This window comes from Prionailurus viverrinus, unplaced genomic scaffold (assembly GCF_022837055.1).
Source record: "Prionailurus viverrinus isolate Anna unplaced genomic scaffold, UM_Priviv_1.0 scaffold_50, whole genome shotgun sequence".
Taxonomy (NCBI): domain Eukaryota; kingdom Metazoa; phylum Chordata; class Mammalia; order Carnivora; family Felidae; genus Prionailurus; species Prionailurus viverrinus.
Genome location: NW_025927613.1, coordinates 2,550,048 through 2,574,210, shown reverse-complemented (window position 1 = coordinate 2,574,210; position 24,163 = coordinate 2,550,048). Strand labels below are relative to the sequence as shown.

General features: G+C 37.7%; 1 protein-coding gene across 5 annotated transcripts in view; it reads left to right on the top strand.

The window, feature by feature from the left end:
- Positions 1–24,163, top strand: part of VPS45 (vacuolar protein sorting 45 homolog) — a 66,614-nt gene that overhangs the window by 10,956 nt on the left and 31,495 nt on the right. For all 5 annotated transcript variants that reach the window (XM_047847901.1, XM_047847902.1, XM_047847904.1 and 2 more), the window contains exons 8-13: positions 600–734; positions 1,317–1,430; positions 1,827–1,994; positions 11,790–11,948; positions 12,152–12,259; positions 13,078–13,199. In XM_047847901.1, coding sequence (XP_047703857.1) covers positions 600–734; positions 1,317–1,430; positions 1,827–1,994; positions 11,790–11,948; positions 12,152–12,259; positions 13,078–13,199 — 806 coding nt within the window. The remainder of the gene's footprint in view (positions 1–599; positions 735–1,316; positions 1,431–1,826; positions 1,995–11,789; positions 11,949–12,151; positions 12,260–13,077; positions 13,200–24,163) is intronic.

Genomic DNA, 24,163 nt, shown 5'->3' with positions numbered 1-24,163 from the left:
AGTTCACATTTTGTAAGAATGGAAACCAATCCTTCTTCACAATTCATGTTAAGGAAAAATAGGAAATAAAATGGATACAGAGGCAAGCTTCTGAATATGTGTGTTTTGATCAACTTACAAGGTTTTTTTCTGATAATATTAGTGTTCCCAGGATAAATATAGCACCACTCAGATCTGCAAGAACACACTTCTCATGCTGCAGAAAACCACAGAAGCGTACAGGAAATGGTACAGCTTGTAACTGCAGTACCAATATAGCCCTATCTGTGAAGCCAAAAATATACTCTTAATTCACGGGCAAAAAGTAGAGCTAATGATAGATCTAATTTGTTTTCTTTCTATCAGGAATATTAATCTCGCTGCCCCTCTTCCAAAAGTGTAAACTCTAAAAGTATTTTGACTTTTAGTTTAACCAACTACAGTAAGTCTTAATGCTTAGTATAACACAAAGTATTAATAAAACTTGAACTAAATAAAGAGCCTCTGTGTAAAGAAGACTAGTTGCTAAGAATGTTACCAGTTTTTATTTGTTTTCCTGAACATTTGCTATTTCCATGTTTTACCAGTTATCAATTTTTCTGTCCTACTTCTTCATTTAGTGGACATATCAGGCCATGGTCCATGAACTACTGGGCATAAACAACAATCGGATTGATCTTTCCAGAGTGCCGGGGATCAGTAAAGACTTAAGAGAGGTGGTCCTATCTGCTGAAAACGATGAATTCTATGCTAATGTAGGTTAAAATTTTTTTTCATTGTTTTTCATTATTTTTCTGTAAGAAGGCCGGTGTTGACTAATGTAGGTTAAAATTTTTTTTCGTTGTTTTTCATTATTTTTATGTAAGAAGGCTGGTGTTGTCTTGTTCGAATGAAAACAGGTATGGGATTTCATGGGGAAGGTTGTTGAGGCATCCTGTAGATGAACTGCATCTCAAGAGAAGGCAGAAGATTTGGATTCTGACCCTTTAACAGTTTTTTTCCCATAGAAATCACATATTTAGTTTTATACTCTCAGAATTAGAACCCGATTTATTTACTTCCTTCCCTTCTGTAGCCCTTTGTGAGAATAGTAATGGCATTCATCACCCGTGTCCTGGCCAGTGTCCAGATTTGGTCATTACAATGGAATTTTCTTGCCTTTCAATTCTGTCTTTGGGATTCTTTCTCACTTCTTTTATTTTATTTATTTATTTATTTATTTATTTATTTTTCAATATATGAAATTTATTGTCAAATTGGTTTCCATTTCTCACTTCTTTTAAATGATCTGGAAGTCAGACTCATTGCTGGAACTGTTTCCAACTTCCTTTTCACAGAATATGTACCTGAACTTTGCTGAGATTGGTAGCAATATAAAGAATCTCATGGAAGACTTTCAGAAGAAGAAACCAAAAGAACAGCAAAAACTAGAATCAATAGCAGACATGAAGGTAAATTGAACATGTTCATGGATGACTAACATGCAAGACTTTGGAACTATTCATGTAAGCAATATTTCTAGAATATTCTCAGTCTGATTTCTGCCTACATTCATTTGTTTGGTTTGAAATAATTTTCTGTACTATTTCTCTTTAGGAAACAGTATAGTGAAAACTTCATAACAAGCCATGTACTTTTTTCCATTCTTCAGTCACATTTGGACTATTTAAAGAGTCAGTGTATTGACATATACCAGTTCTTAACTTCTTAAGCATAAACAAAATACCATGTGATTGGTAGATGCCTTAGTCTGGGCAGAACAATTCCTGCTTATTTTTTCCCTTCTTCATACATATCTATCCTCAGTCAAATAACAGAACCCCCAATTGATGTCTTTCCCATGGCAGGCCTTTGTTGAGAATTACCCACAGTTTAAGAAGATGTCTGGGACGGTATCAAAGCATGTGACAGTGGTTGGAGAGCTGTCTCGGTTGGTCAGTGAGCGGAATCTGCTGGAGGTTTCAGAAGTTGAGCAAGAACTGGCCTGTCAGAATGACCATTCTAGTGCTCTCCAGGTATCTATTCAGTCCAATTTGATGAGCACCTACTGTGTGTAAGGCACTGTGCCAGGCAGAACAAGAGGTACAAAGGCAAAAGTAATCCTTCTTCACTAACGTGGAATTTATTGTCTAACAAGGAGTTGAGACAAGAACACAGATTAATTTGATTTTAGATACAAGAGCCACAGGAGAAGAATAATGTGCAGTAGCAGAGGGTTCAGGCAGTTAATGAGTATTTAGGAGGGCATCCTAGGCTACTAGAAAGAATTCTAGACCAAAATCAGAAGATCTGGATTTTGGCCATTTGCCACTTACTGGCTTTGTGACCTGGAGCCGTTGGCTTATTTTCTGAGCCAGTTTCCTCATCTGTAAATGATATTTATCTCACAATGTGGTAAGGAAGATTTAAAGATGCAATATATATTAAAATGTATTATCTAAGTTTTTTATTATTGAACACTTGCTCTTCAGTCCATAAACATGTGAATGCCTGCTGCGTGTACATAGTGCTATAAGGATCCAGAGGTACGAAGAGGAAAAAGATACCATACTTTTCCTCAAAGAGCTCACATGATAGTAGGGGAGAAGGAAATTTAAACCAGGAATTACCATATGATAAGTGCTGTTATACTAGAGGTATTTACAAAAGGATATGGAAATACAGAGGAAGGACAACTGTTTTCCCTAAGGATGAGGCTTCTTAAAGAAGATGACATTAGATTGGGTCTGGACAAATAAGTAGGAGTGCACCAAACAGAGTAGAAGTGTACCAACCAGAGACAAGAGGGGAAATTCTTAGCAGAGATAATGCAGGCATGGAGATGGCAGGGGGCGAGGGGGGTGGGTTAAGGGAACAGAGAATAATTCAATGTAGCTAGTGCAAGGTACAAGATGAGGAGTGGTCTTAGATAAGCCAGAAAGACTGGGGCCCAATTATGGCCACTGAAAGGAGATGGGGCTTTAATCTTAAAATGTTGAGAGTTACCAGAGGATTTTAGAAGAAAAGGGACATAATCAGACCCTGGCCTTAAGAAATTTGCAGCATTGTTGAAGGGACAAAACTAAAACACAAGAAACGCTTAGTGTTTTAAGGTAATATTTAATTAAGTCAAAATTGTGATGCTGACTATAATAAGATTGAGGTTATTGAGAACAGTTCCTTAGAGAAGATGATATTAAGATGGACCATCAAGAATGAACAGAATCTGGAGGAGGATTTCATTCAGGGTTAACAGAAAAGCAAAGATGCAGAAGTATGCAAAAAAGTAATAAGCAGTGTGAGAGTGGGTGTGGAAGAGAAATAGGAGATAAAATTGGATTGGTACACAGGAACCAGTTAATGAAGAAGCCTGTAAGAGGAATTTGCACTTGCTGAGATAAGCAAAGACATCCATTGTGGGGTCATTTGTAGAAAGTCGATATGATGAAAGCAGTATTTTAGGAAATTTAATCTAGTAAGGATGCTTTGGAGGTAAAAAAAAAAAAAAAAAAAAAAACAAGTTAGGCTGGTAGACTCATAGTGATAGTACTAAAAATGTACAGTAAGGGCAAATCTGAGAGACAATTCAAAGGGACAAAACAACAATTTAGCGACAGATTGGATGTAAGGATAACAAGACAGAACTAATCCAATAATTCCAAGGCTCCTGAGAAATGACAATGTGGTATCACTGGCAATAAGTCACTTGGGAATGAGAGTCCTTAGGGAGATGGCCATTTCTAAGGCACTCCCCATAAGAAGTACATTTCCTTATTTATAGGGCCCTGTATTCTATAACTTAGTCTCTCTCTTTCCCGGCTGTAATTCAACTTTATAAAATAAAGCCAGTGTGGTATAATGGAAACAACACAGGCTTTGGAGCCAGACCATCCTGGCTTTTATTCTGTCTCTACATACCAGAGGGTTTTTTTGAGGAAATTACTTATTTTTCCCAAGCCTCAGGGATAAAGATTTGAAACTTTTAGATTTGTACCAGGATTCAGTGAGATATGCAAAATCCTTCACATATGATAGGTGCTTTGTAAATGTTGTTTCTTCTTCTCTAAGCATGTTTTAAACATATGGTACAACCAGAACAAAGAAATCCATCCACCTGTGGTTGCTTTAGTTATAGCAAAGTCTTTACTGGGATTTATAGTTGTTACTTTTTAGCGTTTATTAAGATTTCCTCTGAAAACACCATCATTTTGAAAATCATAATGATGCTATTTGCTTTATATTTATGAAAAGTACTTCTGTCATCACTTTGAATTTTATCCCTTAAATCTTTTCAAAGAACTTTTAGGCTGGCTTTATTATTTTTTAAATTGTATTAAATTCTAATTCTTAAATAGATAATATAAGTACTTGGTTCACCAAAAGGAGTGTAGTAAAAACTGAGTCAGTTACCAGCCTCACATACACCCTTACAGTTGTTCTGTGGATGCAAGTCTGCATGAGTGAGTGTATCTCTCTCTTTGTTAAATTCAAATGATATCATACTGTACACATAGTTTTGCATTTTACTTTTTCACTTAACCACGTATCTTGGAGACTCATTCTCTTTTTATTTATTTATTTAAAAAAATTTTTTTTAACGTTTATTTTTGAGACAGAGAGAGACAGAGCATGAACGGGGGAGGGTCAGAGAGAGGGAGACACAGAATCCGAAACAGGTTCCAGGCTCTGAGCTGTCAGCACAGAGCCCGATGCGGGGCTGGAACCCACGGACCGCTAGATCATGACCTGAGCCGAAGTCGGCCGCCCAACCGACTGAGCCACCCAGGCTCCCCTCATTCTCTTTTTAATCACTAAACAGTATTCCTTCATAAAGATGTATCACAATCTATTTAACTTGACCAACTTCTTTACTTTAAGCAATACTACTAATAATACTTCACAGTTGTTTTGTGGGTCTAATAGAAGTATTCCTATGAAAACTTTTTATTTTTCTCAATAAAATGAATTTTCTTCTCTCATTAAATAAAAACAAAATTTTGTCCTGTAATTAAATTTAAATTTCCTTCTGTTTCTTGGGGCACCTGAGTAGCTCAATTGGTTGAGTGTCCAACTCTTGACTTCAGCTCAGGTCATGATCTTGACTTCATGATCTTGACTTCAGCTAGGGTCATGGGATTGAGCCCAGTGTTGGATTCCATGCTGAGCATGGAGCCTGCTTAACATTCTCTCTCTCTCTCTCTCTCTCTCTCTCTCTTTCTCTCTCTTTCTCTCTCTTTCTCTCTTTCTCTCTCTCTCTCTCTCTCCCCCCTTTCCCCTCTGCCCCTCCCCCCACTCATGCATGCTCTCTCTCAAATTAAAAAAAAAAATTTAATAAATTTCCTTCTGTTTCTTTATCATTTTATTTTTCTCTTTGAAACAATAGAACCAAACTTAATCACTAGCCAGTTTTAGTATCTTTATTTGTATCTCTCTACCATATGGAAAGCAGTTGGACAAGGTTACTATAATTCCTTGCCTGAAATCTTATTTCTTGTTCACTTTAAGAGATAAAAATAGATACTTTAAAATATGAATTCCATTTGTGGTCCACTTTATATCTTAAAAAGTTATCCTTTGAAGGTTTTCTTGCCCATGTTGTTAGGGTTTTACAGTGAGCAATTGATTTGGACTCCTCCACCATAAAAGATTTCTTTGGCAACATGATTTAAATAGTCTATGAAGGGAGCTTTTGTTTGGTAATGAGTAGATGCCAGGGGCCTGACCCCTAGATGGGTTATAGCATTCCTTGGCTTGACCTTGGACGATAATACATCATGAAGCAATGAATTGAGGTTTTTGAGTAGAATGGGGTTTGCTTTATTGAATAGTAACTATATCATAGTGAAGGAAAAAAATTCATATATTGCTAAAAATTAATCTATAAATTGCTTCCACTTCTAACCAGTTATCCTACAGGCTAACAAAAATTTGATTTAGAAGAATTTTCACTGGAACCAAACTGTAATGTACATCATTGAAACATATCCATAGCCTCAGTAAAGACTCATTTGATTAGTGAGAAAGATTTATTTTCATGCCATGAAGAGAAACATCTTCAGAAAGTAAGCAGTCCTCCAACTCCATGTCTCATATAGCTTTCATTTAGAAGGAGGAACTAGTCAGGGCACCTGGATGGCTCAATTGGTTGGGCGACCAACTTTGGCTTGGGTCATGATCTTGCAGTTTGTGAGATCAAGACCCATGTCGGGCTCTGTGCTGACAGCTCAGAGCCTGGTACCTACTTCGAATTCTATGTCTCCCCCTCTCTCTACCCCTCCCCTGCTTGTGCTCTGTGTCTCTCTATCTCTCCATAATAAATAAACGTTAAAAAAATTAAAAAAAAAAAAAAAGAAGGAGGAACTATTTTATATCCTTCTTTCCTGACCTTGGGTAAGAGATCTCAGATCATCCTATTACTGGTATAAAGACTCAATAAATGCTTGTTAGAAATATGAAGAGGACAGTTCTGTTTGAAGCAGTATAGAGTAGTGGCTAAGAGCTTAGGACTTTGATGGCTTGGGTTTGAAAATGATAACCACTCTAAGGCTTAGTCTTTTTGTCTGTAAACTGAGGAAAAAATCACAGTGCTTACTTTAAAGATTTTTCTGAGGGTTCAGTGAGCTAGTACATATAAAGCACTTAATATTGTACCTGGTACTTACAACATTTAGTAAGTAGTAACTGTCATGATTATCAGTATTATCTGATGACACATTCTATTTTCTTTGTGGTATCCAGGACATGTTTTCTAGTCTACTCATCACCTCAGATCTCTCCCTGATTGCAGAAGGGTTTTTCTACTTCTCATTAAAATCATAAGAAAATTGTTTGGGACACCTTGAGGTGACAATTTTACTTTCACCAATTAAGAATAAAAATGATCTTTTTCTGTATAAACCAACATTTAACTAGTGTTTCAGAAACTGTGGAACAGCAAAAGCTAATTTTTATATTGACTAGATATTAAGAAAAAGAATACTGACTCAGATGTATTACCAATCACTGGAATTGGGTCCTGCCTACTTTCTATCATTTTTCCTGGATAGTCCACAACACTGTTCTCTCAAACAGATTAGACTCATTTTTTTTTTTTTATCATATCAGCATGTTGAAGGCTTCTGCCAATTTCATCTTGCCATTCTAATCTGCTGGCTTATAATGTATTCATTGACAATTTTACTACAGTTTTGTAGTTTTATAGTTACTTGAGTATCTCAGATTTGCTGAAAAGTATAGAAATTGAGTAGATTTAAGATGAAAAAAGAGATAACAAGGTAGAGTTCTTACTCTTTCGGTTAAATTGAAGCAGAAATTAAGGACTATTTTTAGTTGTTGACTTCATCTGTGATTTGTACAGTGGTTTAACATGTAGCTATGCCATTATAAAAAACTTTTCTCGTTGTGTTATGTCATCCTAGTTTTGGTGGAAGAAAATGGAAAAGTAGCCCCAAACAATGGGAAGGATCTTTAAATATCAGAAAAGAAGAATTGTTTTTTAATTGATTTTTTTTGAGTGAACATTAGCTACTTTTTGAAACTTGACCTTCAGAGATAGTGCTTTTGCTTTTCTTTTCCTATTCCTTCATTAAACCTGTATGAATGTTAGAATTCAGTGAATTTTATGTTTGAATCCTGTCTTCTTAAGGGGACAATAGTTTCCTGTTTCTCTCGTTACTCAGCCATTGTTATTATGTGATGTATACTTTTCTCTCTTGAAAGTCTCAAGACTTATGGAAAATTTAATAAGAAAAGAGAAACCAGAAGTTCATTATGTAATTCACTCATATTTCCAGCATATAAATACCACCATGTAGCAGATAACCTTCTATGTAATTAGAAGTCTCTCAGAATGTTTTCTCCTCTTCTCTGGTTAGTACCCTGGAATCTCAGTATAGTGTATGCCACTGTCAGTCAAGTTGATGAGTCAAGTAGCCATGAGTGAAATAGTTCAAAATTAAGTCAAAGGGTAACCTGGGATCCAGGCAGACAAAAAGGCCCTGCTTCTTCAAGGACTTACACAGCTGAGAGAGAGGAAAGAGCTGTACCTACAGGTTTCTTCTCATGAGGAAATAGATAAGTCTAGCTGGAACACTGACCTGAGTCATGGGTTGCATCCTAAGGGCTCAAAAGTAAACAAAGTAGTCTACTCAAGTCATCCTGCATCAGATTCTGGCCCATGTCCTCAAGGGAGAACTAAGAGTCAAGCCAGGAACTCTAAATACCAGCACCAGATCTCAGGGAAGAGAAGTGGATTCTTTAATGGGAAAGAGCCAAGAGTCAGGATGCAAGTGAAAGTAATTAGAAAGGGAGCAAGTGGGAAGGGTACAGGCTGATTGCTGCAGTCTCTGTCCCGTACCAGTTCTGTGGTTTTATAGTTACTTGAGTGTCTCAGATTTGCTGAAGGGTATATAAATTAAGAAGATTTAAGGTAAAAAGACAGTGACTGCAAAGGCACAGAGTGAAACATTGGCCTATGAGAAAAGTGACAACAGAGATCGCAGATGGATGTTTTAAGCTTATGCTAAGTTGATTGAGATACATATGAAATTGGCTATTCTTACTTGATGGTAATTTGTACTCTGAAATGTCTTCGTAGTATGGTAGAAACTAGTGGCAAATTTGAACAGATATTCTAAGTAGTCTGTATTCTGTGACAGCTCTGGAAAGGGTACCACAAAAGAAAAAAAAAAAAAAGCAAGGAAATTCTTAATGGCTGCAGGGTTTAAGTCTACAGAAGAGAAATTTCTTCCCTTTTGATCCCTTGAAGATAATGCTAGTGAAATCTTCACACAGAAAAGCAACAATAGGGATCCTCCCCAGAGAACATTCTACTTGGGAGACACCTGGGAGATCCCCCGTGTCATCACAGTCCCTCTTTGGTGTGAACAGAAGAGTTCTTAAACATTAGACCTGGTTGTTGTGAAGTATTAAAAAGATAAGGTATGTGAAAGCATCTCATAAGTTTGTAAAGTTCCATTTGGATGTTGCTATGTCCTCAGAACCCAGTGTCCATCAAGGCTTTTGCCAGATTTTCAACCCAACCCATTTCTTTCTCTGATTTCCTTATTCCCATTAAGAGCATCTCCTCTTTTAGTCTCTCAGACTAATTCCAACACTTACTGATTGTTTAAGGCCTTTGGCAAATGTCACCTCCTTCATGAAGTCTTTCTTGATTTTTCAGCAAGCAGATGTACTTTTCGTCACTTTGTGTCCCCTTCCCCCCCCCCCCCACTGTGCTGATTCTCAGTTTCTGTTTCTTGTTTTGCTTTTTATATCTGTTTCTGTATTATAACAGAAAAACCTCCCACTGTGCAAAATCATGTACTAAAAATAAACCAGTTGGGGCACCTGAGCGGCTCAGTCAGTTAAGTGTCCAACACTTGATTTTGGTTCAGATCATGATCTCACAGTTCATGGGATCAAGCCCCACATCAGGCTCTGCACTGCCAGCACAGAACCTGCTTCGGATTCCCTCTCTCCTCTCACTCTGTCCCTCCCCTACTCACACTTTCTCTCTCTCTCTCTCTCTCTCTCAAAAATAAACTTAAAAAAATAAAAATAACCAAGTGTTCTGGGAAAATAGGGTTATAAGCAGGTCACTTAAAATCTGCACAACTAAAAAAATCTATATAACTTTGTAATCAAAGCCCTAATAAAAACAATAACAATCCTAATAAAAATATTAGCACGATTAAATCTCCACAGGCATTTGCACCTATAAATACACTCAGCCCATCCTTTGTAGCTTTCCTTATTCCTGGGGTTCATGATTTAGTCTTCACGACGTAAGGTTACAAAAACTTTTGTTTCTCATACAAACTAGTTGAACCAAAATTAAAAATATAATATGAGGATGTCTGTCAGTTTGGGGCTGTTGTTTTGTTTGCTTTTTAACTCAGAGAAATATCTTTGCATCCTTTTCATTTGCGCTTGCCCTTTCCCCAGATAGCTTAATACAGTGGAATGTACAGCAGTCTTAAAGCTACAAACCAGCTACTTCTTGCAGAAAACACTTGTGTAGGATTTACATCCTTTTCTTAACATAGTGTCTTCATTTTTTTTTTTTTATGAAATTTATTGACAAATTGGTTTCCATACAACACCCAGTGCTCATCCCAAAAGGTGCCCTCCTCAATACCCATCACCCACCCTCTCCTCCCTCCCACCCCCCATCAACCCTCAGTTTGTTCTCAGTTTTTAACAGTCTCTTATGCTTTGGCTCTCTCCCATTCTAACCTCTTTTTTTTTTTTTTTCCTTCCCCTCCCCCATGGGTTCCTGTTAAGTTTCTCAGGATCCACATAAGAGTGAAACCATATGGTATCTGTCTTTCTCTGTATGGCTTATTTCACTTAGCATCACACTCTCCAGTTCTATCCACGTTGCTACAAAAGGCCATATTTCATTTTTTCTCATTGCCACATAATATTCCATTGTGTATATAAACCACAATTTATCCATTCATCAGTTGATGGACATTTAGGCTCTTTCCATAATTTGGCTATTGTTGAGAGTGCTGCTATGAACATTGGGGTACAAGTGGCCCTATGCATCAGTACTCCTGTATCCCTTGGATAACATAGTGTCTTTAAAGAGGAAACTTGTCCCTATTCCTTTCTTAATATTAAGACACTCAAAAAACTACCCATAAAGCAATATGCCTTCTGTGTTAAACTGACACTATTCCCATATTTCAATGATCTCATAGAGTTAAGGTGCTTTCAAGAAAATGCTCCGTAGCAGAATAGGCTATAAGTGTTTCATTCCCCTCCACCTCCTTGTCTGAACTCACTGAGGACAGAAACTGGGTCTAGCTCTGTATCCCCTCCAGTGCCTGGCATAGTGCCTTATGCTTAGAGGGAGATCACAAAGTATTTATCGGCCTGGATTAACTTATTCTGCTGCATAATAAATATAAATAGATACTATAGGGAAGTCCCTTAATGTGAGCATCAGCAAAACCTAAATGACTTTGTTGAGCTCCCTTTGCTGTCAGTACCTGCCCTCTTAAAATCCTAAGTGTTCCATTTAAAGATCCCGTGCTCTACATACTTGTATATCTGAAAGCCATGTTGAGACATAGCGTTCATCTGATGCTTGGAGATTAAGCCCAGTCCCCCTACTCATCTCACAAAGTATTTATCGGCCTGGATTAACTTATTCTGCTGCATAATAAATATAAATAGATACTATAGGGAAGTCCCTTAATGTGAGCATCAGCAAAACCTAAATGACTTTGTTGAGCTCCCTTTGCTGTCTGTCAGTACCTGCCCTCTTAAAATCCTAAGTGTTCCATTTAAAGATCCCGTGTTCTACATACTTGTATATCTGAAAGCCATGTTGAGATATAGCGTTCATCTGGGCTTGGAGATTAAGCCCAGTCCCCCTAGTCATCTCCATGTCATTGGTCAATCACTAACACTAGGCCATACTTGTTCAAGTCACCGGGTCAGTTCCTTTGTGAGCTGTGTTGACTGAAATGGTACAAGTAATGTGTGTTCCTTGTTTCAGCAAGGAAACTGCAACCCTTCCTACCTGAGACCACAGATCAACTCATCAAAGGAAAGAAAGGAAGAACCATCCATTGTTCAATTCACTATTGTCCTAAAGCAATTACAGTGGGAATTTTTTTCTTATTTGCTTCATATCTTAGGCAAAGGCATTTAATTTTCTGTAGTTGAAACAATGGCAGAACCTAGACCTGTACATTGCCATAGTGATAATCTTAGTCACAAACTCAGATGCATCACTGCCATTCAATAGTTATTAGATCTAAGATATTACACCTGACTCAAGTGAAGGGGAGATAAATGTCAGCTCTCTCTTTTTTCAGAATGTAAAGAGGCTCCTGCAGAACCCCAAAGTGACAGAGTTTGATGCTGCCCGCCTAGTGATGCTTTATGCTCTACATTATGAGCGACACAGCAGCAACAGCCTGCCAGGACTAATGATGGACCTCAGGAATAAAGGTGTTTCTGAAAAGTATCGAAAGGTAACCAAATCTGTATGTTAATCCCACCAAATAGGTAGTAACATTCTTAGCTCTGACAGAGGAGAATTATACTTTTTTACTTAACAAAAATGTATAATTCTGTCCTCTCATGTCCTCATTTCCTTAATAAAGGTATTTTCTTATGAAATGGGTCTCCTCATCCCCCAGCAGTAAGAGATAGTTTCTCTTTTTTCTCCTTATAGCTTGTGTCTGCAATAGTTGAATATGGCGGTAAACGGGTCAGAGGAAGTGACCTCTTCAGCCCCAAAGACGCTGTGGCTATTACCAAACAGTTCCTCAAAGGATTGAAGGTATGGCATGTCCTCTGGGCTTTCCTAAAGGAGAAACCGTTGAAGCCCCTACAGCTGAGAGCGAATAAATACAATCTTCAAAGCAACTTCAGGATTGTTGCTGACTTAGTACTGTGTCAATTTAATGAAATTAAAGCAGACATCCTCCTGAAAGCCTTTTCTTCAAATACTTTCTATATTGGAGCAGCATCAGCATTGGACCAAACAGCCAAATAGGGAATAACGAAATATTTCTAGGAAATACCCAAGAGTAAAAAGACAGACAGTTCTGTTAGTCATGGCCATTTTACTCCATTTGTTTATAATTCAAGGTTTGTTTGGTATCTTTTCTTTGAACGAAGTTAAAGATAAAGGAAACAATTGTAGATCTTTTAAAAATACTAAACCATTTTCTTAAGATGGTAACAAATTAGTTTTAATCTGCAAGCCTTTCTTAGGTTTCCTGAAATGTTTCCGTTTTCCTGAGTGTTTCTAGAAAGGAAAACGTGTTTTCCTTTTATTTGCTCTACCTGTCATATAAAATTTTCACAAAAGGATGAGAATCACTGAAGAGATGATAAAGGATTTAAACCATTCCATTTTTTAAATTCTTCTTTAATAGCTAGGTTTAAATTACAGTATTTTTATGAGATTGGAACATTTCTGATTGATGAAAAGAAATTTTTTAATGATTTAACCATAGCATTCTTTTAAAATTCCTATTTGAATCTATCCCATGAAAAACCTATTGAATGCATGTCCTTTTCTGATGAGTATTATTAACTCTTATATTACACATTTCCCAAAAATGATATAAGAACCATCTTTCCCTGTCTTAGGGAGTAGAAAATGTGTATACTCAACATCAACCTTTCCTACATGAGACCCTGGACCATCTCATCAAAGGAAAGCTTAAGGAAAACCTGTACCCTTATCTAGGCCCCAACACACTCAGAGACAGGTAAGACAACCAAGATATTCATAATAAAGACCATAAACACTAAGAAAATAGGAAATGTAGAGTGATGTAAGAGACTACAATTAAGATTATATTGTGCCACTCCTCCTCCCTTGTTGTTTCAGTTCTGAGATTCATTTTGGTTTTATGTGTGTCCAAGTTAGCTATAAATTCACTTGCTAGGCCTGAAACATTATTTCTTTCGGAACAAAGAAACAGGTGTTTTAGAGTACCCCAAATACTTGTATTCTGTCCTTTCCTATCAGATGACTTCACTTATGCCATTTAAGGTTCAGTTCCATGGCATTTCACATTTGGACTTTCAAACATTAAAGCCAAAAATAGATTTGCGACTTGATTGCCATCCAGAGCAGGTTGTTACTATTTTGGGGGAGGACTGGACTTTGCCACATGTGGCCAGCATACAAACAGATCTAATTAGCAAAGGCCATTTGTTACATAGAAGAAAAGGATGGCTTGCTTTGGGGGTATTAACTGAAGGAAGCAGTTTTAATCCAGTGGTTTGTTAGTTTTAATAAAAACAAAACTCCAGAACAACTTACTTAGACCAACCTGAAATTTGAAATATACACAAAGTCTACGTTGTTAGAAATTATATTCTTGTATATTTTTTCTATTGGAACTTCATGTTATAAAGAGCCTGATATATGTAATGGAACCCTATTGGATAGATTGAGGTGAGAATTGTTACTATTGATAGAATTCTTCTGTTATTTTAGCTAATCATAATCTAAGAGTCTTGGAAGAATAGTGTTTTATAAATACAATAAACTTCTGAAAGGAGAAGAATGTTTTGAGGTACATAGATAACTCTTTTATATGATAAAATGTATTCTTTTTCCATTTTGTTCCTTTAAAATAAAAACTGTAATTTGGTAACAACAGAAAAAAAATCTTTTTAAAAAAATCCAAGATTGAGAGGCAGAATATCTGGGCTTAAATTCAAACAGTACATTCATTCAGATAAAATGTTTAAGGACCTTGACATCAAGATGTAGAACTGTCAGCTAAGTGGAAAGAATGAAAACCAGCCTAAAGCTATTCACCTATCTTAGAGGCTTTCTGAAAAACAGTATAACTCTGGTGCCTGGGTGGCTCAGTTGGTTAAGCATCTGACCCTAGACTTCGGCTTGGGCCATGATTTCGTGGTTCCTGGGATCGAGCCCTTCGTTGGGCTCTATGCTGACAGTGCAGAGCCTGCTTGAGATTCTGTCTGCCCCTCCCTCCCATGCATGCATGCTCGCTCTTGCTCTGTCTCTTTCTCAAAATAAATAAACATTTTTTATATAAAATTAAATTAAAAATAGAATTTAAGATTCTCTCTCTCCCTCTCCCTTCCCCCACTCATGTGCACTCTCACTCTCTCAAAAAAGAAAAACAGTATAACTCTATTAAATAGCTTTCTAATTAATATGATAAAAGTAAAAATACTACTTTTTTAATGAATTTCATATAAGAATTATCAAACAGGAGCGCCTGGGTGCTCAGTCAGTAAAGCCTCTGACCTCGGCTCAGGCCATGATCTCATGGTTCATGAGTTTGAGCCCTGCATCGGTCTCTGTGCTGACAGCTCAGAGCCTGGAGCTTGCTTCAGATTCTCTGTCTCCCTCTCTCTCTCTGCCCCTCCCCTGCTCAGGCTCTGTCTCTCTCTCTTTCTCTCAAAAGTAAATAAATGTTTTAAAAAATTAAAAAAGAAAAAGAATTATCAAACAAGCAATTAGCTACTTATTGTTAAAGGGACACCATATACCACCAGAACAGTATATTGTGCATGATTAGTTCATAACAGCAAACCTTTCTAATTTGGGTGATTCACTTCCAAACAAAGCTCAGAATGATGTTCTGCCAACAAAATGAACATTTCTGAGTTGTCAGCCTCTGTTAGCATTTGTCACTATTACCTAAATACAAATACAGTTAATAATTCAATTGCTCCATCCTTTTATGTAACAATATTTATTGAGTGCCTTCAATATGTCAAAAACTGTTGTAAATGCCGGGGAAATAGAAGTGACAGGAAAGACAAGTTACCTGCCCTTAAGGAACTTACATGCCAGAGACAGTAAACAAATAAAGAATATAATTTGAATGAGACAAGTGCTACGGAAATGAATAGGGTAATAAACTACAAAGTAACTTTGTAGAGGTGAGGAGGGCTGCTTTAGATGGAGAGAACCTCTCTGAGGCAATGATATTTAAGATTAACTTTGAATTATAAGACAGAGCTAATCACAAAATGATTAGGAGAAAAAGCATCCCAAGCAGAGGGAATGTCAGAGCAAAGGCCTCGAAGAGAGAACTTGGCAAGTTGATGGAACAGAATGAAGCCCAGTATGGTTGGAGCAAAGAGAGGAAGGGGGAAAAAAGTGGAAAAAATAAATGGGGGCTACATGACATAGGGTCTTATAGGCCCTGGTTAAGAGGGGTTTTAAATTTTAAGTGTCATAGGGAACTGTTGAAGAGCTTAGCATGTAAGTGACATGAACTGAATTACTTATTAAAGATCACCTTGTATGAGAATGGATTTTTTTTTTTTTTGAGAACAGATTTTTGAAGGCAAAAACAGAAGCAGGGAGACTACTTAGGAGGCAGTTTTAATAGTCCATGTAAGGAGTGAAAGAGGTTTGGATAGGAGGCTGGGAGAGAGACTCAATGGACTTACTTAATGGAGTAGATTGATGGGACAAGGTAAAAGAGAAGTCAAGAATAACTCTCAGGTTTTGGGGGGGAATCAAGTTGTTAAGTTGCAGATGCCAATTAGATAACCAAGATGAAATGTTAGATACCAAATTGGGAGTCAACAGGGTTTTGGTAATATTTAAAGCTACAGGATATAATATATATAAGATCACTTAAGGAGAGAACATAGAAAGAGAAAAGAAGAGAGTCCAGGACTGAGCATTGAGTGGAAGACGTGGAGCCAGAAATAGACACTGAGGAGGAGACAGAAAGGTAGAAGGAAAACCAGGAGAGCATGGTGTCATAAAGACCAAGAAGTAAGTGGTAACCCAAGTCTAGTCTTCTGAAGAGGTAAAGCTGAAAACAGTGAAGAATCCATCAGATTTGGCAACATGAAGAAGGTCTTTGGGGACCTACTCCCCAGTTTCAGTGAGCTTGGAAACCTAATTAGGTTACGGGATATAAGGTAAAATAGAGATAACAAATGTATATAACACTTTTAAAAATTTTTTTCATGAAGGTGTCAGAGAAATGTAGATGGTAGCTAGGAGAGAGTGTGGGCTCAAGGGTAAGAGAGCTAGAGCATTCCTAATGAGATTAGAATCTGATAAGAATTATTCTAAAGAGGCACGCCTGGGTGGTTCAGTCAGTGAAGCAGCCGACTTTGGTTCAGGTCATGATCTCATGGTCTGTGAGTTTGAGCCCCGCGTCGGGCTCTGTGCTGACAGCTCAGAGCCTGGAGATGCTTCGGATTCTTTGTGTCTCCCTCTCTCTCTGCCCCTTCCCTGCTCGCACTCCGTCTCTCTCTCTGTCAAAAATAAATAAACATTAAAAAAAAAAAAAAAAAAAGAATTATCCTAAGCAAAGTAGAAAATACAGAAGAGAAAGAGGAAGAGCTGAAATGAAGCCTATAGGGAATCCAGAGCATAAGCAGAGGAGCCTTTGGAAGCAGAGGTACTTTTTTTCTTCTAAGCAGTTTTGATGGTGAGAATATGGGGCCAGCTTATCTGATTGCTTGTATTTTCTCAGGAAAACATGATGTCAGGTGATCAGCTGAGGTAGTGGGTAAAAAGAAAATACTGTGAAACTCAACTTGCAGGATAGGAATAAAATTTACTAGGGAAATGTAAGTAGGACTTCTAGCCAAATTGAGTGCCCATTAGAGTTTTGTGGTCATTAATTTAAAATAGAGTCCATGAGGGGTGCCTGGGTGGCTCAGTGGGTTAAGCATCCAACTTCGGCTCAGGTCATGATCTCACGGTTTGTGAGTTCGAGCCCCGCGTCCGACTCTGTGCTGACAGCTCAGAGCCTGGAGCCTGCTTCGGATTCTGTGTGTGTCTCTCTCTCTGCCCCTCCCCCTGCCCTGCTCATGTTCTGTCTCTCCCAAAAATAAATAAGCATTAAAAAAAATTTTTTTTAATAAAATAAAATAGAGCCCATGAGCCCAGTGGTTTTCTCCAGCAACTTTTGGCTATACTAGATTAAATGAGGATAAGGCTACCCAGAAACATATGGCCAACTAATCTTTGACAAAGCAGGAAGGAATATCCAGTGGAATAAAGACAGTCTCTTCAGCAAGTGGTGCTGGGAAAACTGGACAGTGACATGCAGAAGAATGAACCTAGACCACTTTCTTACACCATACACAAAAATAAACTCAAAATGGATGAAAGACCTAAGTGTAAGACAGGAAGCCATCAAAATCCTTGAGGAGAAAACAGGCAAAAACCTCTTTGATCTTGGCAGCAGCAACTTCTTACTCAACACATCTCCAGAGGAAAGGGAAACAAAAGCAAAAATGAACTATTGGAACCTCATCAAAATAAAAAGCTTCTGAACAGCAATGGAACAATCAGCAAAACTAAAAGGCAACTTACAGAATGGGAGAAGATATTTGCAAATGACATATTGGATAAAGGGTTAATATCCAAAATCTATAAAGAACTTCTCAAACTCAACACCCAAAAACCAAATAATCCAATGAAGAAATGGGTAAAAGACATGAATAGAAAAAAAAAAAAGACATGAATAGACACTTCTCCAAAGAAGACCATGAAAAAATGCTCAACATCACTCATCATCAGGTAAATACAAATCAAAACCACAATGACATACCACCTCACACATGTCAGAATGGCTAATGTTAACAACTCAGGCAACAACAGATGTTGGTGAGGATGCAGAGAAAGAGGATCTCTTTTGCATTGCTAGTAGAAATGTAAGCTGGTGCAGCCACTCTAGAAAACAGTATGGAGATTCCTCAAAAAATTAAAAATAGAACCACCCTATGACCCAGCAATTGCACTATAGGTATTTATCCAAGGGATACAAGTGTGCTGTTTCAAAGGGACACATGCACCCCCATGTTTATAGCAGCACTATCAACAATAGCCAAAGTATGGAAAGAGCCCAAATGTCCATCGATGGATGCATGGATAAAGAAGATGTGATACACACACACACACACACACACACACACACACACACACTGGAGTATTACTTGGCAATCAAAAAGAATGAAATCTTGCCATTTGCAGCTACGTGGATGGAACTAGAGGGTATTATGCTAAGCGAAATTAGTCAGAGAAAGACAAATATCATATGATTTCACTCATATGAGGACTTTAAGACACAGAACAGATGAACATAAGGGAAGGGAAGTAAAAACAGTATAAAAACAGGGAGGGGGACAAAACAGAAGAGACTCATAAATATGGAGAACAAACAGAGGGTTACTGGAGGGGTTGTGGGAGGGGGAATGGGCTAAATGGGTAGGGGGCATTAGGGAATCTACTCCTGAAATCATTGTTGCACTATATGCTAACTAATTTGGATGTAAATTTAAAAAATAAAGTTTAAATAAATAAATGAGGGTAAGGGTGATAGCTGGGCCCAACCAGGATTTGGGGAACTGAAAACAGAAGGAGGTTATTGGATGGTGAATAAAGTATTGAGTGGATTGGAGGTCTTGATGACGTCAAAGAATTATTATAGTTGAAGTATTAGTATAAGTGAATTAGAAGTTAAGGAGGTAATTATTGGAGAAACAGATCTTGGATTCAAGATTTCACAGTGCACATACTTGTAGTGAAAAAGTTTGTGTTATCATCATGGATGTTGGATCACTTCTCGGCCTTTTGGTTAAGATCAAGTGTATAATCATGGATGTTGGTAATGTGGGATGGAAGAACAGATCATCCTGGATGAGGAGACCAGGATAGAAGATGAGTAATCCACATTGATGTGAAAGTCACTGAAAATCCTGAAAGGAACAACAGTGAGAAGGAGGACAATAAATCAGAGCTAAAGTCTTTAGGGAATAAGACAGTGACCAAGAAAAGAGGTCAGGAGAAAACACTGCAACTGTATCATGAGCCTCTGGGTCAATGGAAACATTGAAGAAGGCAGGGAAGTTGGTTACACAACAACAGAGGAGGGCGCAGAAGATCCCTATGTCACTTTCTGGCCCCACTTAACAGAAGGAAGACTACAGAGGCCTTAAAAAGACCTACTGAAGGGGTGCCTGAGTGGCTCAGTCGGTTAAGCATCCGACTCGGCTCAGGTCATGATCTCACAGTTTGTGAGTTCGAGCCCCGCATCAGGCTCTGGGCTGACAGCTCAGAGCCTGGAGCCTGCTTCAGATTCTTTGTTTCCCTCTGTATGCCCCTCCGCTGATTGCACTCTGTCTCTTGCATTGTCTCAAAAACAAATTAAAAAAAAAAAAAAAAAGACCTACTGAACAATTCCATGTAGATATATTGTGCAAGTACACAAACACCTATAAACAAGGATAGTTACCAAAACATTATTTGTAATAATTTAAGGAAAAAAAAAAAACAAAAAAAAACCAAGGGGCGCCTGGATGGCTCAAGTCAGTTAAGTGTTGGAATTTAGCTCAGGTGTTGATCTCGCAGTTCGTGAGTTCGAGCCCGCATCAGGCTCTCTGCTGTCAGCACAGAGCCCTCTTCTGATCTTCTGTCCCCCTCTCTCTCTGCCCCTCTCCTACTCACTCGCTCTCTCTCAAAAATAATAAACATTTTAAAAAGGAAAAACAGAAACAAGCTAAATAAACATCAGTAGAGGACTTGTTACCTAAATTGTAGTACAGTGCTATGTGTTCTTAAAAAATGGTGTAACTCTTTTGGGGTAATACAAAAACTTTCTAAGATACATTGGATAGAAAAACAAGATGCTATAATATCCCTTTTGTGTAAAAAAACATATCTAAGCATAAATGTGATTATATACGTACGTGTATATAAACAAGTCTGCTTGGCTACAGGCATGCATAATATGTATGTAATATATATGCTTATGTATGTAGTAAATATTTCTTGAAGAATTAACAAGAAAATGTTAATAGTGGTTACCTCTGGATGTTGAGACAGTAGTTAGATGTATACATACCTATCTTTCCCATTAGATATTGCATTAGGTATCATAATCTTGAAGTAAAAACTATGTTTTATTAATATTGGGTTTTTCACAATATTTAACACAGTGCTTTACAAATAGGTGTCCAATAGATGTTGTCAAATTTCTTATGTAGGCATTTAAAACAGTTGAAATGACAAGATTTACAGTTGGAAAATTTAAACTAAAGGATAAAATTGGTTGATGTTCCCAGAAAATTGAGATTTTTACAGTTTGCCATCAACTGTCCACAGTATTTTGCCTCCACTTGGCCTCATTCTCAGTTGTAGCCACTGTCTTGGATCATCACATTGAGAAGAGTCATTGATTTTAGTCATCTTTATGTAAGTTAAGTCTCATCATGATAGAGCTCCTTGGTTTTGTTATTAGAAAGTATCAAAGGAGATGTGGCAAGAATACAACTTTTTTGCAAAACCAGGAACGCTTGTAGAAATGTTTTAGCCCTTAGCTATTAAATTAATGGTTTACCTGTTTGGCAGTATAGCCATATCTACAAATTGAGTTTTGATCTTTCTTCTGCAGATGGGACTCCCACATAGCCTATTTAACAGGCTCATTTTTCCTTCTCACTCCAGAATTGCTTCTTGTCCCTGATAAAAACAAGCAACTTAAACATTTGGTGAGAAAATGGAGCTATCTGGTCATGCATTCCATAGTCAATTCAAAACGGAAGTACTTTTTCACGTTTACACAAATTTAGTAGAATCTTGTTGTAGCAGTTTATTTTTGTTTCTATAAAGGCAGCAGTCCTTTAACATTGGCCTTTTTTCCAGTAAATGCTCATAAGATCTTTACTATCTGTAAGTGTATTCAAAAAATTAAATTTTAGCCATAAACACAGTGGTCCACAAAGTAGATAAAATATTGCCTCTTAAAAGTTTAAGTTTTTCTTTTTTTTAATTTTTTTTTCAACTTTTATTTATTTTTGGGACAGAGAGAGACAGAGCATGAACGGGAGAGGGGCAGAGAGAGAGGGAGACACAGAATCGGAAACAGGCTCCAGGCTCTGAGCCATCAGCCCAGAGCCTGACGCGGGGCTCAAACTCACAGACCGCGAGATCGTGACCTGGCTGAAGTCGGACGCTTAACCGACTGCGCCACCCAGGCACCCCAAAAGTTTAAGTTTTTCTACTCAGCTTATTCCTGTATGGAAGTAATGATTTCCAGAAATACTATATGTGAGAATTTTTTGTTTATTTTTCTAATAAAATAAGGTGTAAATTGGTTGAGTTCTCAAGGTATCCTTGTATATCTATATACAGCATGAACTGACTGCTGTTTATTCTAATGTTTGTTGCCTGCATTAATTAATGCTTTTGGTTGCTATGGTGAATTACAGAGCACAGCAAGATGTGTACAAAGAATTGAACCTGTGTATTCCACTTAGCTCTAACCATCATATAAAAATGATTTGTCGTGTATTTTACTGTTGGCCCCATCAGAACATCTACTTTTAAAATTCACCAGGGAAAGGAATGAAAAGGAAAAATGTCAGGGATTTTTTTTTTCTGTTGATGTTCCTCCTTAAGCCAGTTTGAATAAGTAGTAGGAGGCTCAGGAAAACATTTATTAATGTTTTCATAACCAAATGTGACATAGTCATCTTTGTTAAGTACACAATTAAGTCAGACTGTAAGAGTCTACCCCTGTATCTAAGTTTTGTCCTTATGTTAATATAACCTACACCCACAGGTACTGTCTGTGACATTTCTTCCCTCTCCAGTAACACGAAAATACTCTGGCACCCTGAAATTGTCAGGTTAAAGGGTGGAATTCTCAGACTCTACTCGGGAGTCTGCTTGAGTTTATTCCTTCTCAGTTCTCGCCTTTCTTTTCCATAAGAGACAGATGTACTCTTGAGGTAAATAGAGGGAAGCTATAGAAAATCAACAAATATTTTCCAGGATGATCCTCATTAGTCTGCCCAGCTGCTTTTTAAATTGACTTATCAGATCAGAAGCTCAAAACAGAAGTGTTCCTGTCTGGTTCTTCTCCCTGCAAGGGAGAAACTTCCTTCCCTTCTTCTTAATGAAATAATCTGTGCAATTCATGAGTATTTACTCAAGATAAACTGCATAACAGGTCTAGAGTTGTCCCTCAATGTAAAGAGTCTCACTGTAAAAAAATACTCATTTTTTTGAGAATGGAATTTCATTTCAGCTTTGAGGATTTTATTACTTCTCCGAACAGTGTAACTGCTTTTTTCCCCATTTTCTACCTAGGCTGACCTCAGATGGTTACAACATAGACCAAACAATTGACAGAATGTCTTCTGTCTCCTTGATGGCACATTCTTCCAACACTGGATTTTTTTCCTCCACAGAACTAATTCTTCACTTCCTTTAATGAATATTAAACCAGTAATGACTGTATTTGGGAAGCCATTATTATCTCAGCTCATTGGTACTTCTTGAATCAATATAGTGGGAAGAATTAGAAACTTATATCCTTCATAGTTTGGTGTTAAAAAGAAATTGCAGGGGCGCCTGGGTGGCGCAGTCGGTTAAGCGTCCGACTTCAGCCAGGTCACGATCTCGCGGTCTGTGAGTTCGAGCCCCGCGTCAGGCTCTGGGCTGATGGCTCAGAGCCTGGAGCCAGTTTCCGATTCTGTGTCTCCCTCTCTCTCTGCCCCTCCCCCGTTCATGCTCTGTCTCTCTCTGTCCCAAAAATAAATAAACGTTGAAAAAAAATAATAAAATAAAAAAAAAAAAAAAAGAAATTGCATATATCCATGAGGGTAATGCTATGATAAAGGTTACAGGGATTCCTGTCCATATTTAAAATTATAGCCAACTGTAGCTTATTTGATCCCCTTAAGAAATCGATTTGTCCAACTCTTGATTTCAGCTCATGTCATGATCTCACTGTTCATGAGATTGAGCCCCTCATCGGGCTCTCCACTGACAGCATGGAGCCTGCTTGGGATTGTCTCTCCCCCTCTCTCTCTGTCCCTCCCCCATGTATGTACATGCGTGCGCTCTCTCTCTCTCTCAAAATAATAAAACAAATTAAAGAAAAAAATCTTTCCTAAAGATCTGACAAGAACTAAACTTGAGTTTTAGCTGTTCATGTTCCCCTTCTGTAGAAGTATTAGTCCGAACTGAAATAGCCCATGTCAGTTGGAGAAAAAGAAGAGAACCTGTATTTTGCCTGAATATTCAGTCCCCAAATAATTAAAAGCTAATCATACTTGGTGAAAAAATATTACTGTCATAATCATACAGCATTTCTTAAGCAAATGACCTTTCTCCACAAGAAAAAGCTGGCCAGTAACTGGAGGCAAGGACTTGACGGAAAAAACCTTGATGGTATAGAGAATTTTAGTGATTCGGGTAATGCTTTCCTGCAAGTTTACAAAGAACCTCTTTCCCTACAGCCTAAAGCACTAGATTAATACTGGATTAATAACTTAGCCTAAAGGCTGGTATCTACTTCTTTGTGATACTAGAGGAAATAACACAAATTATAGCTTAGTGCCACTACAAATTCATTATTTCTAAACTCACTTGGGCCTTCCAGGACACTCAAACTTTTTTTAAAAATTCTTTTAACGTTTATTCATTTTTTGAGAGAGAGAGAGGGGAGGGGTAGAGTGCGAGATGGAGACACAGAATCCAAATCTGTCAGCACAGAGCCAGATGGGGGGCTTGAACTCATGAACCGAGAGATCATGACCTGAACCAAAGTCAGACACTCAGCCAACTGAGCCAACCAAACTTTTAAAAGTGTCTTTTAAACATGAAAGATACTCAAACTTTTATGTACCCTTGATTCTCTCTCTTTGTCTCATTCTCCACATCAGTTTTGAATGTTTTCCATTCTCTACAAATCAC